The sequence below is a fragment of the Schistocerca serialis genome, chromosome 3 (assembly GCF_023864345.2).
Source record: "Schistocerca serialis cubense isolate TAMUIC-IGC-003099 chromosome 3, iqSchSeri2.2, whole genome shotgun sequence".
Classification (NCBI taxonomy): domain Eukaryota; kingdom Metazoa; phylum Arthropoda; class Insecta; order Orthoptera; family Acrididae; genus Schistocerca; species Schistocerca serialis.
This window is the reverse complement of record NC_064640.1, coordinates 883,815,242-883,833,416: the sequence shown is the minus strand read 5'-3', so window position 1 is coordinate 883,833,416 and position 18,175 is coordinate 883,815,242. Positions and strand designations below refer to the sequence as shown.

The window sequence follows — 18,175 nt, the reverse complement described above, 5'->3', positions numbered from 1 at the left end:
TAAGTAATAGGTAAGTCGACTTGGTTGGTGAGATAGTCATTTTCGTGTTACGGCACCATTGTTGTAGTTTATTTAGTGCTCTTTCTATTTTTGGTTCTATGTCCTCGCGACTTCGGCCGCCGACCAGCAGGAGGAGGTCGTCAGCGTAGGCTATCACCTCTAGCATCTCTTCGCTCTGTTGCAGGCTATCCAGAAGAGGCTCCATGTGGATGTCCCAAAAAAGGGGACCCAACACGGAGCCCTGGGGGCAACCCTTGGTGATAGTTTTCCGGACTTTCCCGCTAGGGGATGATAGCCAAACCTCACGATCTTCACAATAGCTCCTCAAACACCCATATAGCAGCCCTGGACACTCCTTCTCCCGAAGGCAGGAGAAAAGCGAAGGCCACCACAGGTTGTCGAAGGCGCCACTGATATCCACCATGATGCCAACGACATACTTACACGAGGCTGAGCCACAGACCTCGGCCGCCAGGGCGATTGCATCAGATGCCGATCGCCCCGGCCTAAAGCCGAATTGCCTACCGCTCATCCCCTGCAGCATGCGGTAAGCAGTCAGTCTGTTTGCCAATAACTTTTCAAGGAGTTTGCCAAAACCGTCCAGCAGGCAGATGGGCCTGTAGGATTTGGCTTCAGCAGGATCCTTCTCGAGGCCTTTCTTAATAATTACCACATTTGCGGTTTTCCATATTTTAGGAAATTTGCTTTGTCTGAGGCATGCGTTATAGAGATGTGTAAGTGGCGCAACTAGCTGTGGGGCTAAGAACTGCACCACCTCCGACACAATGCCGTCTGGCCTGGGGCTTTTCTTTTCTTTAAGGACTTGATAAGAGCAGCAACACCCTCTTCAGAGAAGGGGAGGACCGCTTCGTTATTTGCATACCTATGAAGGTCTTCATTTCGTAATTGACACTGCTCTTCGGTGTCATTATTCCTGTCATCGTCAGGCAACAGCGATCGGAGGAGGACCTCAGCAGTTTCCTGCTAAGATTCCGTCATTCCGTCGCCGTGCCTGAGCGTTGATATCATCGTTCGGGAGCGGATCTTCTCCCTCACCAATCTATATGGCACACCCCAAGGATCGAGGGCCAGCTGATTGGTTACAAAATTTTCCCAGCTATTTATTCTGGTTTTCTGTAGCTCTTTTTGAAAGTTGTCCTTTGCCTCCCGGTATAACTGCAGCCATCTTTGCTTTTCCCACCAGACGACACTGCGCTGGTAGTGCTTCCTCAGCCTCCTGACAGACTGACGTAGTTCTTGTAGCTCGGCTGACCATGGTGCCGGTGTGGCCGCCACGGCCCTCCTCCTGGTTGGTACGGCCGCCTTAATCGCCCTTGTTATTGCACGTACCAGTCCCTCGGCTCTGTCGTCCACGTTAAAGTCCTGTCGTACGTCTCCTTCTGGTAATGGAGGAATGTCGCACTCTCTGGCTAGGCGTTCCCAGTCTGTTTTCCTGAAATTTCTTTGCACTTCCCACCCCATGGCCCAGCGGCACTCTCTATCTCCTACAATAAAAGTGATTAGATTATGATCACTGGTGATGGCATTGTCTTCCACTCTCCACTCTTGTAGCATATTCACTGCGTTTGACGTGACCAATGTCACGTCAATGTTAGTGCCCTGTCCTCCTCCAGCCAAGTAGGTGGGGGGATTGCCTGGTCTGTTTGCCACCACTAGTTGAAGAGCCATTATCATTTCCTCTGCTTTAGCACCATTTTCATCCCTTGTGCCACTGTACCATAGGGGGGATTTGGCGTTTATGTCAGCAGTTATAATGATCTTGCGTCCCCGCAACGCCGTGGCCACACTCGCTAGATGATCTAAGTGTTGTTCAATTCTATCTCCGTACTGAAAGTACATGTTAATAATGATAACAATTCCAGCAGGAGATTGTATCTCCACGACGTTGCAGTGACTATTGGAGTACTGTGACAGAGGTGTTGCACGCAGTGCAGTGTTTGTTATCAGAATGGCCGCTCTGGGGATGTCCCCACTGCTAACAATTTGCCATGTTGCGGCAGTGAACGCAACTTTTCCAGCCAGAGTGTACGGCTCCTGTAAACATAGTATGTCCAGTCTCTTTTCCACCACTTCCTTTCGGAGCTCCTGCATTACTAGTCGACTGTTATGAGTATTGAGTTGTCCAATTTTTATTCTGGTCGTCATGGAAAGTAAGTATGTATGTGGTCATGTGGCCAGGTTTTGTTCCAGTCATATGCTAATCGTCCGTTTGCCATCACTGATTGATGGTAAATTTCATCCAGGTCAAATTTTTCTCCTCGTCTTTCAAACACTTTTTTGAGTAGGTTCTGCAGTGCTCCGAAGTCAGTGGGGAGGTTCACCGACTTTAATTGTATTCTGTCCACAGCCTCCATCACCGAGAAGCCTCCGTTCGTACTCGTGTCCTACCTGGACCACATGTCGTAAGGCAGTGGTCAGGGTAATCGGCTGCTCCAGCCTAGCTAGTTGCATGGTGTACTCAAGATTTGGGTACACCCTTACCGGGTCTACAGGTGGCAACCTGACCACCGGCCTGTCTTTGGTGATGGAGTTGGCGGTGGAGCTTGTAATGGTGTTTACTTGGACAGGTTTGGCAGCTTTATCTGCCACTACCACAGGATGCTCTTGCCGTTGTAGATTTTTAGTCGGCAGCGTGTCCCGGCATTGGGAGGAGGGTGCTCTGACCTCTGAGGGGAGCTCGGTTTGAGTGCCAATGTCCCTGGTGGGGGACTCTGTTTGTATAGATTTGTCGACTGTTGGTACGTCGGCGCTGACGAGCGACTTCAGGAAATTTCTGAATCTGCTTGCTCTCATAGCATCCCTCCTCCTTTTGCTCGGGGATTTATGCTTTGGCATCCTGCATGTTGTGCCGTTTTCAGCCTAGTCGATTCGAGATATTAATCTCTGTTCAAGCATCCTGTAGGTAGGGCAGTTTCGTCCTGTGGCTCCACAAGACTTCTTGCCACGACTCTTGCAAGGGATGCAAACACCTGTGGCCTTGCAATCTTTCCGGGTGTGTCCGTTGTCACCACATTTGGAGCAGGCCGACCCCCTGGTGCAATGCCTCAGAATGTGGTCAAGTCGCCGCAGTTATGGCAACGAGGTACCACAATGTAATCTCTGGTATTTATAGCATGGAATCCCACGTATAGTCTGCCCAGTACTGTTATTTTTCTCCACATTGTTGCGGAGACCTCGGCAACGTGATGTACGACATCACGATCCCGAGGACCCGTCTTAAATCTCAGTTTAAAGCTATTTTGAAAATCATTTTCATTCATGTCCTCAAAGTTTTGTTTTCTGATTGCTTCACCCAGTTCCTCGTTTGTCATTACTGTAGGAACATCGTACAGTATGACCAATGGGTTCCTCTTTTTTGGGGGCTCGCATTTTACAACTGCATTTAGTTTCGGATTTTCCAGAAGCTTGTTTTTGTCCTCTTACGACGCAACTTCTACGATTACCTAGTTGCGGCTTGGTTTGACACGTTTAATCTTTATCTTGTCTTTTACAGGGTCGATTGTTGAAGTTAGAAGTTCCTGAATCCTTTTGACACTAGTATCTTGTCCCGACAAGGTCCTAAGAAAGACTGCCGTCTCTTGTTTTTTAGTCACCCTGTCAATTGCTTCTTTCGTATTGTTTTGTCTGGTGGGGGGTTGTGCAGCCACCGCCGCCCAGGTCTTGCTCGGTTGTTGTTGCTGTTGTCTCATACGGGTGTTCTCTTTTTCCAGCTCCTCTACACGTCCTTCCAATTTTGCATGGGCAGTTGCCCATGCAGCCAATTCATTTTTTATTTGCAGGATTGCTGCCTGGCTTATCTTTCCATTCTTTATACTTTGCTCCAGGAGCAACGTAATTTTTGAATGCCTCTTCATTATTGAGTAGTCCTCCTCAGCCTGTCCCACCTCGTCCTGTGGAGAGGGATCAGGCACAAAAGAAGTTCTCGAAGGCGCACTAGTATCACTCGTCTCTGATGTCGCCATTTTGTACGAGTGATAAAAAGAAGTGGGAGCCCGTCTCTTACCCCGGACCGGCTCCTCTGGCATGGGGGGGGGGGGGGGGGGGGGGACTTCTGCAGCTCGCCCACCGACCTCGCCCCTAGGTCAAGGGCACTTCAGAGCTGCTGGGTTCAGCGCACCGTCACCAGTGCACTGGTCCCCCTCGGTGACTCCGTCATCGACGATTTCACGCGACGCTACTCGGCAACTGCACCCCGCACTCCGGAGAGGCGGATGCACCTCTCGCCCTTCGCCGCCTACTTGCCCGAGTTTCCACCTCTCGGCCAAGGACCCACTCCTACTCAGGTGGCGGGCCGGTCCCCCAGACGTTCGGCGGTCTGGACCCATCTAACCTGGCCCAGGCAATGTCACCACCACCTGGGTTTGGCAGAACACGCCCCGGTTACCCAGGGGCGCGGCGAAGCACCCTTGCCGACTCGCGCCGCGATCCCACGCCGACAAACGAGATCGCCGGCATGCAGAGCACCTGATGGTCTGTACCCTGCGAACAGAGAGTGACTGGTGTTCGGTCCCTCGACACAGCTCCCCCTGTGCCACGCACTCTTCGCTTTCTCATCGGGTTGGGTCGCAGCTCTCCCTTTTGTCGCAAGGCAGAATGCCAAGCTTAACATCTGGCACCACGGGAAGGCGGAAAGAGCCACTTGGGAAGGAGAGGCTATGGGAGACGCGTCACTTCCCCTGTGAGGACTGCCGCGGCACACCCGACTGGAAGCGATACGCTCCAGTGCGAGCTTCCGTGCCTTACGGCGCGCCGCAACGGGCGGGCCCGTGCCGAACGCGCCGTCAAGCGACCGACCTCACGCCAGACCAGAGGGAGAACTTGCGCGATGTGGACCAATTTTGATGCCACATAAAGATTAAGAAACTCAACCCATTGAAGTGTGTCCTGGCGGCGCAAGAGGTTCTGGCGGACGTCGTTGCGGATGACGTGTAACAGGAGACGGAAATTCGTTGCCGCTGTGCGTGTGACCGTGGGGGTAAAGGTAATGCCCAGGTACCGGAAAGTCCGCACAAGCGGTAGGGGGGCCACTTCACCCTCCTGGAGGCCTCGTCCAATGTGCATCGCAGAAGATTTGGAGACATTCATGGCACTGCCAGCGGCAGCCCCATAACGGGTAATCAATTCGAGGACTTCTCGAATCTCAGAGCCGGAGTGAATGAGGAGGAGGAAGTCATCAGCATATGCCCGACAGCGAAAAGTGTGTTAGCGTAGGGTGAGGCCAGAGAGCTTGGTCATCAAGCCCCCATTAAGGGGCTCAAGGGCCATGGCATACAGGAGGGTAGAGAGGGGGCACCCTTGTCGTATCGAACGGCAGATAGGTATACCGGCCCTGCTAAACGGCCATTGACTTGGACACGTGAACTGACACTGTTGTAAAGACGCCGGATGACGTCGAGTAACGGAGGGGGGATGCCCATTCGGGCTGCCACCGAAAGAAGGAAACGATGACGCACTTTATCGAAGGCGCTGTCGAAGTCTATAGCGACGACCGCTGCACGGAGTCTGCAGGCCGCCGCCATCGCAATTAAGTCGCGGCATTCCCCTGTGGCAGTCTGTATGTTAACCTGTCCTCCAGGCGTCGTTTGCTCTGGCGAGAGGATATGAGGGAGTATTGTTCGGAGCCGCATTGCGAAAATCTTGTAATCGGCATTGAGTAGGGTGAGCGGTCTGTAACTTGTGACCATCGAACCACGGGCTGATTTGTGGACTGGTATGATGATGCCCTCAGCAAAGACGGGTGGGATTGCTTCGTCAGATGTCATCAGTTCTTGATACATAGTCGTCCACCGTGGTGCCATGAGGTCCCGAAAGGTACGGTAAAACTCAATCGGTAAGCCGTCAATGTCGGGCGATCTGTTGACAGCACCCTTGGCGATTGCGTTGTTGAATTCGTCTCGCGTGGCCGCCACTGTCAAAGCATCCGCCTCCGTGTGGGGGAGGGTGCGCGTGACGTAATACAAAATGGAGTCGTCTGCTGCGGTTTCAGCATCTTCTTCACTATAAGTACGACGGTAGTGATCGACGAATGCGTGGACGATGTCATTCTGAGTGGTCACCTGCGTGCCATGAGGCGTGGTCAGAATGCTGATGATCTGCCGACGTCGCCGTCGTTCGTCGGACACTATATCATGCATGGATGGAATTTCTAAATCCGCGTAATCGTGGTGCCGCGTCCGTATTACGACCCCTTGCAGTTTCCGGCGAGCCAGTGCAATTATCTTCGCCTTAGTTCTTTGCCGTTCCAACTGGCTGTCTGGGGTTGGCGGTTGAGCGTCCAGATCTCGGAGAATCGCATAATAGAAGTCAACAGTGTTGCTATGCCAGTCGGCCATGCCCTTCCCGTATCTCATCAGTGTCCTACGGATCGACGGCTTGGTGCAGTCAAACCACCATGTCAATGTCGAGCGGTAGCGGGCTTCGCGTCGTTCGCAGGCTGTCCACGTTTCAGTGACTTGTTGGCGACATGCCAGGTCATGCAGGTGTGAAGTATTGAGTTTCCATGGCGCACGGCTGCGCCATACTAATTGCGGCGGAAGGAGGACCGTACAGATGTAAGCGCAATGGTCGGAATAGGCCAGCGGCCAGCGTTCGGCGCCCCGTATCGCAGATCTAAGAGTTTGTGAGACATATATCCTGTCTAGTCGGCTTGCGGAATGACTGGTAAGAAAGGTATGGCCAGAACGGTCGCCGTGTTGAACTTCCCAGGTATCGTGAAGCAGGAGGTCTCGCACGTAGTTCCTGGCATGTAGTATAGTGGGGAATCTGATCTTTGGGATGCAGAATGCAGTTAAAATCACCTCCTAGTAGGCAGTGGTCATAAGGCCCTAGAAACCGGGGAGCGATTTCCTCGGAATAAAACTGGGTTCTTTCATGCCGCCGGTCGGTGCCTGATGGAGCGTAGACATTAATGATGCGTGTCCCCATGGCAGTGAGTGCCATGCCCCGAGATGATGGAAGGAAGGCGACATCGGTCACAGAAATCCCGTGGCGGACGTAGATGGCCACTCCGCGGCCCATAGGATCACTCGCGGAGGCGTGGGCGGTATAGCCATTGATATCCGGGAGAGTAGCCAAGTGAACTTCCTGCAGAAGGACGAAATCAGTATCCGAAGCCCATAACATCTCCTGCATAAGGAGGATTTTCACCCTGGAACGGATGTTGTTAGTGTTGATGGTTGCTATCCGGTAGGCCTGGTGTCGGACTGATGGAGGCTGGTCCACTCCGCTGTCCGCGCAAGGGCGTGGGCGTTGCAGCGGAACGTTATCCCGCTGGCCCGCAGGGGATTCTGGGGAGAGTATGATTAGTGGTGAGGCCGTGACGGTGCAGGGTCCCGTAACGGGTCCTGCTCCTCGACCTCCTCCTCGTGCCACGCTGTGTAAGCGGACACTGGTGTATCTTCCATTTTGTCTGCAGAAGATGTTGTAATGGTGCGTGATGTAGTGTCGCCTGAGATATGTTCACAATTTAGCTCAGCATCAGCACGGGGCGCAGGCACACCGGTGGATGCCTCCGCGCTCGTAACGTCTTCGTCAGCAGTAGCGGGTTCTGAGGCCTCGCGCTGGTCGACGGTTGCGTCCTCCTCGACTTGTGACGTCTCCCCTTGGCCGGAAACTGTGCGACGTCTTCGCCTGCGTCGTTTCGGAGAACGTTGTTTCCTTGTGCGACCCTCCGTGTCCGACGACGGAAGGGAGTCGCGTCGCTCTGGCAGGAAGGCCACTGTAGGAACGATGCGCGACTCGATCTCCATCGTGTTGCCGAGGTCAGGGTCAGCGTCTGGTTGCGTCGGCATCGTCGGAGCGGCGTCGATGGCCGGCCGAGGCGGCGGGCCGTCCGAAGCGCTCTCCGTCGGTGTCTGGTCGGGCTCGTTGGTGGCGTCGTTGGTGACGCCCGGGCGACGCAAAGCGATAGGAGAAGCTAGAGCAGCGGCGCAGGTCACCGGTAGCACTGTCGGTTGCGACGTAGGTGGTTCTTCGGCAGCTGGAAGTTGCGTAATACGCCGTTGTAGGCATTCGGATCTAAGGTGGCCTTCTTTGCCGCACCCGGAACAGGTCCGAGGCTGGCCGTCGTATATAATTATTGCACGGCATCCGCCGATCTGTAAGTAGGACGGGACGTGGCTTCGGAGATCGATGGTGACCTGTCGGACCCCGTTTAGGACAGGATACGTCCGAAACTGTGTCCACTTCTCCACAGTGTGGCCATGGACTGTGCCGTATGGGCGGAGTGCCGCGACGACTTCCTCAGCAGGAAGTTCGAATGGCAGTTCGAAAATGCGTATCGTTCGCATACCTAAGTCTGCGTGGTCAACGGTTACCTCCCCCACATTGCCATCAGCATGACAGAAGCGGAGCAGCTGTTTGGTCTCACGTAGGATGCGTTCGCAAGCCACGTCGTTAATGATTTTAACATAGACCGTGCTGCTCACGATTGACAAATGTATGCCGATAATATCGGTCGCCGGGAACTTCACTTCCTCTCGCAGAAAACGCTCGACCTCGAGTGCTTTGGATCGGGCATAATCGTTGCAGAAAGTGAATCGTAGTGTAGATCTACGGTAACGGTTCGTCATGGATCGTACACGGTAAGCCGGCACTTAAGCAACGGCCGTCAGAATGTAAACAAGGCGAGGTCGCAGCACGCTGTCAACACGGACGCGTCCGCTCTGTTGCCCTTCCGAAGGCAGACTGGCCACTCAGCTACCGGGGGCGAACATGTAATCGCTATCCACTTCCGTCATTGTTCTACATTCTACATTCTACATTTATACTCCGCAAACCACCCAACGGTGTGTGGCGGAGGGCGGTTACCTGAATATGCCACTATTTTGCAACACAAACGGTATCAGATTCCCTTGAAAAACGATACAGGACCTGTATTTACCTATTCCGAGACGACTAGAAGCTGTTTTGAATGCCATAGAGTTTCCTATACAGTATTAAGCAAGGTAAGGTGTTGTGTGTTTGGTATTTCCAAATTTTGTCCACCCCTGTATATCAAAGATGAAGCCACTCATTGACGGTTAGGTGCCAAAGACCAACAAAACTTCTGGGATGTTGATCGCGACGTTTCACCCACTGTTTCAGACAATCTCAGCCATTTCCTGTGGCATTAATCGGGTGTTTTATCGGTTCAGTCAATGTACGATAGAGTGTCTGAGTGTTCGCCAAGTCAGGAACGCAGGCGTGTAGCGCCGTTACGCTGTTGTCGTCGTCTCGGAAGACGGGAGAATGCACAGTCACACTCATCGTAAATATGTAAAACAGAAGTCCCCGATATACTGATGAGCATCAGTATATCGGGCATCACCCCAGTTCCCCGAACTCCTAAAGAAAGACGTTGACTGTGGATATTGTATCAAAGACACAGTCCCTCTGACTGTTCAGATATGTCACTAAACTCTCCCAAAGATGTAAACAACCATGCATGAGAGCGCCTATTAAACGGAGGGGGTCCGACAGCCTATCAGTTCCAGTCATTCCACCAGGAAGGAGGTGTTGTCTCTAGTTCAACCATGTCTAGACGGTCAATATCGCTGTTCGATCGCGTCCGCATGGTTACTTGATGCCAGGAAGGGCTCTCAACAAGGAAAGTATCCTGGCGTCTCGGACAGAACCAAAGCGATGTTTTTAGGACATGGAGGAGATACAGGGAGACAGGAACTGTCGATGACACGCCCCGGTCAGGCCGCCCAAGGGCTACTACTACAGAGGATGACCGCTACCTACGGATTATGGCTCGGAGGACAGCAGTGCCACCATGTTGAATAATGCCTTTCGTGTAGCCACAGGACGTCGTGTTACGCCTCAGACTGTGTGCAATAGGCTGCATGATGCGCAACTTCACTTCTGACGTCCATGGCGAGGTCCATCTTTGCAACCACGACACCATGCAGCGCGGTACAGATGAGCCCATCAACATGCCGAATGGCTCTCTCAGGATTGGCATCACGTTCTCTTCACCGATGAGTGTCGCATATGCCTTCAACCAGACAATCGTCGGAGACGTGTTTGGATGCAACCCGTTCAGGCTGAACGCTTTAGACGCACTGTCCAGCGAGTGCAGCAAGGTGGACGTTCCCTGCTGTTTTGGTGTAGCATTATGTGGGGCCGACGTACGCTGCTGGTGGTCATGGAAGGAATCATAACGGCTGTGCGATACGTAAATGCAATCCTCCGACCGACAGTGCAACCATATCGGCATCATATTGGCGAGGCATTTGTCTTCATGGACGACAATTCGCGCCCCCATCGTGCACATCTTATGAATGACTTTCTTCAGGATAACTACATCGCTCGACTAGAGTGGCCAGCATGTTCTCTAGACATGAACCCTATCAAACATGCCTGGGATAGATTGAAAAGCGCTGTTTATGGAAGACGTGACCCACCAACCACTCTGGGCGATCCACACCGAATCGCCGTTGAGGAGTGGGACAATCTGAACCAACAGTACCTTGATGAACTTGTGGGTAGTATACCACGACGAATACAGGCATGCATCAGTGCAAGAGGACGTGCTACTGGGTATTAGAGGTACCCTTGTGTACAGCAGTCTGGACCACCACCTCTGAAGGTCTCGCTGTATGGTGGTACAACACGCAATGGGTGATTTTCATGAGCAATAGAAAGGGCGGAAATGATCTTTGTGTTGATCTCTATTCCAATTTTCTGTACATGTTCCGGAACTCTCGGAATCGAGGTGATTCTTTTGTGTGTGTGTGTGTGTGTGTGTGTGTGTGTGTGTTATGAGCAATTCCTTAATAGCTTGTGTGTCCGACACAATTTTACTTTCGCTGTGTGAAGGAGTCTTACTACTTTGTGAGCTTTCATCACGTCCAGTCTTTATCTTTGACTGTGTGAAGCGAGTATGGATAGCACAAAGAAGAAGTGCGATTGCACTGGAATGAGGATGGGGGGACGGAAGGGGGGGAGGTGGCGCTGTGCATGGAATGACAAGATATCGAACCTGAAGAAATAGCACACCAGTTGCGTTAAAAGACAATTTTAACATAACTAGTGTGCTATTTTTTCGTATCGGCATTCTTCAAAAACATTTTCTGAAACTGATGAACAAAAATGTAAATGACAAGACTTGTTTTTGCAGTGGGCGGAGACGTGTGAGGGGAAATGCTGCCGTAATCAGCGCTCGCCGCGACTAACAGAAACTGCAACGTTTAACTTGACCACGCAATTTTGACACTACAACTGATAGGTCACTGGCGTTTGCAGAAATGGAAAAACAGGCAAGTGGACATGAAGTGTTCCAGTGAAGTCCGATATGCGACGATGCCAAACGACGGACCCATCAGACACCTTTTATTGTGCCACTTACCTGCAATTACTATTGTCAGCAAAGTGATTATCGCCGGCCGCTGTGGCCGAGCGGTTCTAAGCGCTTTAGTTCGGAACCGCGCTGGTGCTAAGGTCATAAGTTCGAATCCTGCCTGGAGCATGGATGTGTGTGACGTCCTTAGGTTAATTAGGTTTAAGTAGTTCTAAGTCTAGGGGACTGATGACCTCAGATGTTAATCCCCATAGTGCTTAGAGCCATTTGAACCGTTTTTTGAAAGTGGTTATCGCCAAGAGCGAACGTGCATCGTTTTCTTTTCAATTCTTGCTCTAAGGGGAATAAGCACGCTGCTAGTTTGTTGATGTACAGAATATCTAATAATAAATCGATACTTAAATATGCAGCTACAAAACTAGCAGTATATTTATAATGCGCTGTCAATAATATTTTGGCCCGTAAGTCGATATTTTTTCCGTGGATTCATCGACAACTTTTGCGATGAAAGGAGGGCCTCTAATGACAGTTTTTTAATTACGATATATCGGATTCCCGATGTTATTATATCTATCAGCAGTTCTAGTACACATCACTTCACTATCATGACTTGAGAGTGGAGGCTTGCATGGCTGCCCGGTACCTGTTCAACACCATCTGTAGCACTCTGCAGTGGCCATTGTACTCTTTTAAGGAAATGACTCATATTTTGTCCGCTGAGCTTATACTCCTTACCACAGGCGGCTGCGTATCATATTTTCCTCACCCACGCACGAAATGGTTTGTGAATAACTACTTTTGTACAACAAGGTCTTTCAGGCTGCATGCAAAGTACCATCGTTTGAAAAGAGTGTGGGGAATGGTCAAGTTTTACGTCAAGGTTGGAGTCAGTCTCCACATTGTCTCTTTATGAGCTCTTGAACGCGTGTTTGGCAATTCTTACAAAAGAATGCACTCCAAAGGCGACTTTAGTGTCTTGTTTAATCGCATTTTAGATGAACACAAAATTTTAATGTCAGATATACTAACGGATGAAACCATTGTTTTTCCGCACTTTTCCCCGATCCTGTCTTCAGGATCAGCCTAATATACAGCGTGTTGGAGACCTGAGTTTCTCCTAGCGTATACAATTTTCAGCCAGGCAATATTTTCAGCGAGTACACCCCACCGTTTTCAAGGCAAACTGCAACGGACAGGCGACGTACAGGCAAATTTAAAACCTCGGTTCTTACACTGATGCAGGAAAGATAACACACACTGAACACTAGTGCCACCAAAGATGACCAAAGTCAGAGATAGACTACGAAATAGCAGGTGAGGTAATGCTGCCTCTATCCCTCTTGTTTTTGACAAGGAAGAGAGCAGGATTCCAAACAGAGTTTAAACAAAAACTTCCATCCCTGTTTACAAGGTTGCTCGCTAATTTAATCTCAACTGCCTCCTTAATAACACTGTCCCAATAGCTGGATGTGCTTGCCAATATCTCGGTGTTGTTACATAGCATGGGGTGACCTGTATCCAAGCAATGTTCGGCAATAGCAGATCTACTTGGCTGCTGTAATCGTGTGTGCCGTTTATGCTCAGTACATCTCCTCCACTGTCCTGATAGTCGGGTGGTCAATTAAGAGGGTTGGGTTGTTTTGAGGGAGGAGACCAGACAGCGAGGTCATCGGTCTCTTGGATCAGGTAAGGAAGTCGGCTGTGCCTTTTCAAAGGAACCATTCTGGCATTTGCCTAGAAGGATTTAGAGAAATCACAGAAAATGGCCGGACGCGGGATTGAATCGTCGTCCTCCCGAGTGCGAGTCCAGTGTGCTAACCACTGCGCCACCTCCCTCGGTGTCAATTAAGAATTACACAGGGGTGTCCGTATGCTTTTAATCAGTATTTTGCATTATTTTCTTCCAGGAATACGTATTTTTATCAGGTTTCGTTGTACCATGCAAGTCATAGCAACTTGGTTGTGGATCGAACCAGTACATAGTTTATAGAATGCTGAATAGAGAATTTATAAACTAAAGAATTACTACAACACCAAAGAATGTGTCGCGGGACACAAATAAATAGGACAGTACAGAGAAAAGTTCATAACTACTCCAAGGAATTCCAGCGCAGAACAGCGTTTCACAAGGAAACTTTTCAACTTAAGTTCGAAGGCTTGGAGTTCATCACGCTTTTTTTTTTTTTCAGCTGAGCTATAAACCTGTTGAAGTTGAAAACTGGTGGACAGTGCACTTTCACAATAACACTTGTGTCGTCTGCAAGGAGAAAAATGTTTGCGTTATCGGTCCTGTAGATTGGCAGGTAGTCAACGGCCTTGCCACGTTGGTAACACCGGTTCTCGCTAAATCACTGGAGTTAACAACGTTGGGCGCGGTTGGTACACGGATGGGTAACTGCCCGGGGGAAAACTGGGTGCCGTAGGCATTACGGACGCCCAAGAAGCGTCCAATTAAAAGACGTGCACCAGGCCGTCGTACAACGCGAGATTTTAGTGGCAGATCATTAATATATATGCTTAACAAAAAAAAGAAACAGCGAACCAAGGACCAAACTTTGAGGCACCTCCCACTTTACATGACCCAACTTAGATTTACAACTCTTCCCTGTTCGTAGATACTGGTAGAAAATACTGCACTACCAAATTCCTGGATATGAAGTGACTAGTTGAAAGTTATCTTAATAAAAGTAGTATGGTTGTTGCTATTTATTAGAAGTTTTGCTTGCTGGCAGTGTAAGATATCTGTAAGCTTACATAAACTTTCAACATAGGAATTCGTAAACTTGGAACATAAGAACTAGATTGCGAGAATGTGTTGCAAAATGTGACTACGGGAAAGGAACTTGAAAGTGCACATCTGGTTCTCTGTCTGTTTAAACATTCGCGGTGACAAGAATGCTCTCTGAATGTGACACTGTGAATCATTAAACTTTTAAACTGATAAAATGGCTTTGGAAAAACTCAGTGTTCCCCTTCTTTATTATTTAATTTCGAATTACCTGTTGCACAGTGGAAACACCGTGACACTGCTCTTGTCTTGAATGTGCATCGCACTTGCTGAGCTACAACTAACTACTCAAATGCACCTAGTGCAATGGGCACTCTTGCAGAAAAAAAAGTATACTTGCTTCATAGCAAATCTGGATAAATTAAAATGGTAACTCATATTTTGGCATGGACTTTGATGCGGACAATGACTTGGGATAAATTATAACATCGAATGTAACTAGTTTTCTGATTAGAAAAGTTCCATTTTGAAAAATTATCTGTTTCTTTGCTTCAAAAAACATTAATACTCAAAAAAATTACGGTCCTTGAGTGGACAAACGTAAGCAGTCTTTGACATCAAATGAGATCGTTTCAAAAATGTAACTCGTAAAAATGACATTAAATATTCAACAATTATTATTCCTCCGCCAAAATTCGAATCGAAAATTGTGCATGGCTGTTAATCTTTTCCAATACTCAAGTCTCTGGATGTTTGTACCAAGAATGCGTTACTACAAACTGCCGCAGTAAAGTACAAATCTGAAATCATTTACCTTAAATTAAATCCTCTTCTGTTATTCACCAGAATAATCATAATAAAATATTGTTCTCAAAATACTTCAATCTATTTTCTCACCTCAAATAGTCAATCACTAAATCAACATATTCCACTTCCTCAGATAAAACTGCAACCGTTCCACTCGGCCTATGCCGTACAACTATTCCTGAAACACGACTGCCGACTACTCTGTCTCCTCATCTCACGATTAACAGTGCGCATCATCTCCCGCGTATCCTGCAAAGCAGAGACGATCCAAGCAAGCCTGCACGCGACACAACATCTCTGATGACACTGCGCGCTAATAATTTCATACAGTACGAAGACGTCTGCGTGTTCATGACATCTGAATATGGCGAAATGCAACAGAAATTATCTCCAGCCAGCTACCGTAGTTACACTACTGGCCATTAAAATTGCTACACCATGGAGATGACGTGCTACAGACGCGAAATTTAACCGAAAGAAAGAAGATGCTGTGATATGCAAATGATTAGCTTTTCAGAGAATTCACATAAGGTTGGTGCCGGTGGCGACACCTACAACCTACTGACATGAGGAAAGTTTCCAACCCATTTCTCATACACAAACAGCAGTTGACCGACGTCTCCTGGTGAAACGTTGTTGTGATGCCTCGTGTAAGGAGGGGAGGAGAAATGCGTACCATCACATTTTCCCACTTTTATAAAGGTCGGATTGTAGCCTATCGCGATTGCGGTTTATCGCATCGCGACATTGCCGCTAGCGTTGGTCGAGATCCAATGGCTGTTAGCAGAATATGGAATCGGTGGGTTCAGGAGGGTAATACGGAACGCCGTGCTGGATCCCAACGGCCTCGTATCACTAGCAGTCGAGATGACAGGCATCTTATCCGCATGACTGTAACGGATCGTGCAGCCACGTCTCGATCCCTGAGTCAACAGATGGGAACGTTTGCAAGACAACAACCACCTGCGCGAACAGTTCGACGACGTTTGCAACAGCATGGGCTATCAGCTCGGAGACTGTGGCTGCGGTTACCCTTGACGCTGCATCACAGACAGGAGCGCCTGCGATGGTGTACTCAACGACGAACCTGGGTGCACGAATGGCAAAACGTCATTTTTTGGGATGAATCCAGGTTCTGTTTACAGCATCATGATGGTCGCATTCGTGTTTGGCGACATCGCTGTGAACGCACATTGGAAGCGTCTATGTGTCATCGCTATACTGGCGTATCACCTGGCGTGATGGTATGGCGTGCCATTGGTGCCAGCACATTCTCCAGATCTCTCACCAATTGAAAACGTCTGGTCAATGGAGGCCGAGCAACTGTCTCGTCACAATACGCCAGTCACTACTGTTGATGAACTATGGTATCGTGTTGAAGCAGCATGGGCAGCTGTACCTGCACACGCCATCCAAGTTCTGTTTGACTCAATGCCCAGGCGTATCAAGGCCGTTATTACGGCCAGAGGTGGTTGTTCTGGGTACTGATTTCTCAGGATCTATGCACCCAAATTGCGTGAAAATGTAATCACATGTCAGTTCTAGTATAATATATTTTTCCAATGAATACCCGCTTATCATCTGCATTTTTTCTTGGTGTAGCAATTTTAATGGCCACTAGTGTAAATCAAAGGAAATACCTACTGTTTTCAGCCTGTCGTTTAGCCCTGCTAGTGCGTCACACTGAAAAGAATAAATGACACTTTCTGTGACCATTCCGTTTCTGAAACCAAACTGCGATCTGGCAACAAATTATATGTTGAGACGGGCCACAACCCTCTAATTATTCTGCATTCCCAAAAGCTTTCAGGAAAAAAAAAAACAGGTCGCATGGAAATTAGCTGGTAATAGTCAAAAATGTCTGTTCTTAATTTTTATGAAGTAATTTCACTAACGAGTATTCCAGTCCGGTAGGAAACTGACCACACCTAAAAAACATGTTGCACAGGTGGCTGAATGAACAACATCTACATCTACATCGATGACGTGGTCAGAAACAGTCAGAAAAACTTGTAATGGTGTTGCAGGATAGAATATGATGAAAAGTAATTGTTAAGAAACAAATCCGATACGTTGCACTGTTTCCGAGTTAATTACAATTGAAGTTAGCCAATCAGGTCTTTGCGAACATAAATTCAGGTGGCCTGCCGGATACAGTTATTAATGTCGGTTGTTCTCACAGCGCAGGTGATAGCGCATGAGACTGCTCAGCCTTGGGATCGATTTGATCCTTACTTCGGACCCATATTTAATTTTTGTATCGCTCTCTTGTTCGATTTTAGGAAACCAAACGAGGGACACGTTTGGAGATACCGTCTCTGGCGGGCCGCTTGAATTTGCGCGTGTAACGACCTGATTGGCTAACTTCAGTGCTAATTAACTCGGAAACGGCGCAACGTTCCGAATGTTTTCTTAACAATTATTTCTCAGCACAAACTACCCTGCAACAACCTTACAAGCTTTTCAGACTGTTTCTGACCACCCTATATACAACATATTCTGTAAACCACTATGAAGTCCATGGCATAGAGGACGCCCAATTTTACATCTGCATCTACATCTACATCCATACTCCGCAAGCCACCTGATGGTGTGTGGCGGAGGGTACCTTGAGTACCTCTATCGGTTCTCCCTTCTATTCCAGTCTCGTATTGTTCGTGGAAAGAAAGATTGTCGGTATGCCTCTGTGTGGGCTCTAATCTCTCTGATTTTATCCTCACGGTCTCTTCGAGAGATATACGTAGGAGAGAGCAATATACTGCTTGACTCATCGGTGAAGGTATGTTCTCGAAACTTCAACAAAAGCCTGTACCGAGCTACTGAGTGTCTCTCTTGCAGAGTCTTCCACTGGAGTTTATCTGTCATCTCTGTAACGCTTTCGCGATTATTAAATGATCCTGTAACGAAGCGCGTTGCTCTCTGTTGGATCTTCTCTATCTCTTCTATCAACCCTATCTGGTACGGATCCCACACTGGTGAGCAGTGTTCAAGCAGTGGGCGAACAAGTGTACTGTAACCTTCTTCCTTTGTTTTCGGACTGCATTTCCTTAGGATTCTTCCAATGAATCTCAGTCTGGCATCTACTTTACCGATGATTAATATTATATGGTCATTCCATTTTAAATCACTCTTAATGCCTACTCCCAGATAATTTATGGAATTAACTGCTTCCATTTGTTGACCTGCTATATTGTAGCTAAATGATAAAGGATCATTCTTTCTATGTATTCGCAGCACATTACACTTGTCTACAATGAGATTCAATTGCCATTCCCTGCACCATGCGTCAGTTCGTTGCAGATCCTTCTGCATTTCAGTACAATTTTCCATTGTTA

The 18,175-nt window shown here is 48.7% G+C and overlaps 1 protein-coding gene across 1 annotated transcript in view; it reads right to left on the bottom strand.

Moving 5' to 3' along the window:
- LOC126471297 (translation initiation factor IF-2-like) overlaps positions 1-18,175 on the bottom strand; it is a 197,779-nt gene that overhangs the window by 165,978 nt on the left and 13,626 nt on the right. The window contains exon 2 of the mRNA XM_050099417.1: positions 7,688-7,936. Within this exon, the coding sequence (XP_049955374.1) occupies positions 7,688-7,936 (249 nt within the window). The remainder of the gene's footprint in view (positions 1-7,687; positions 7,937-18,175) is intronic.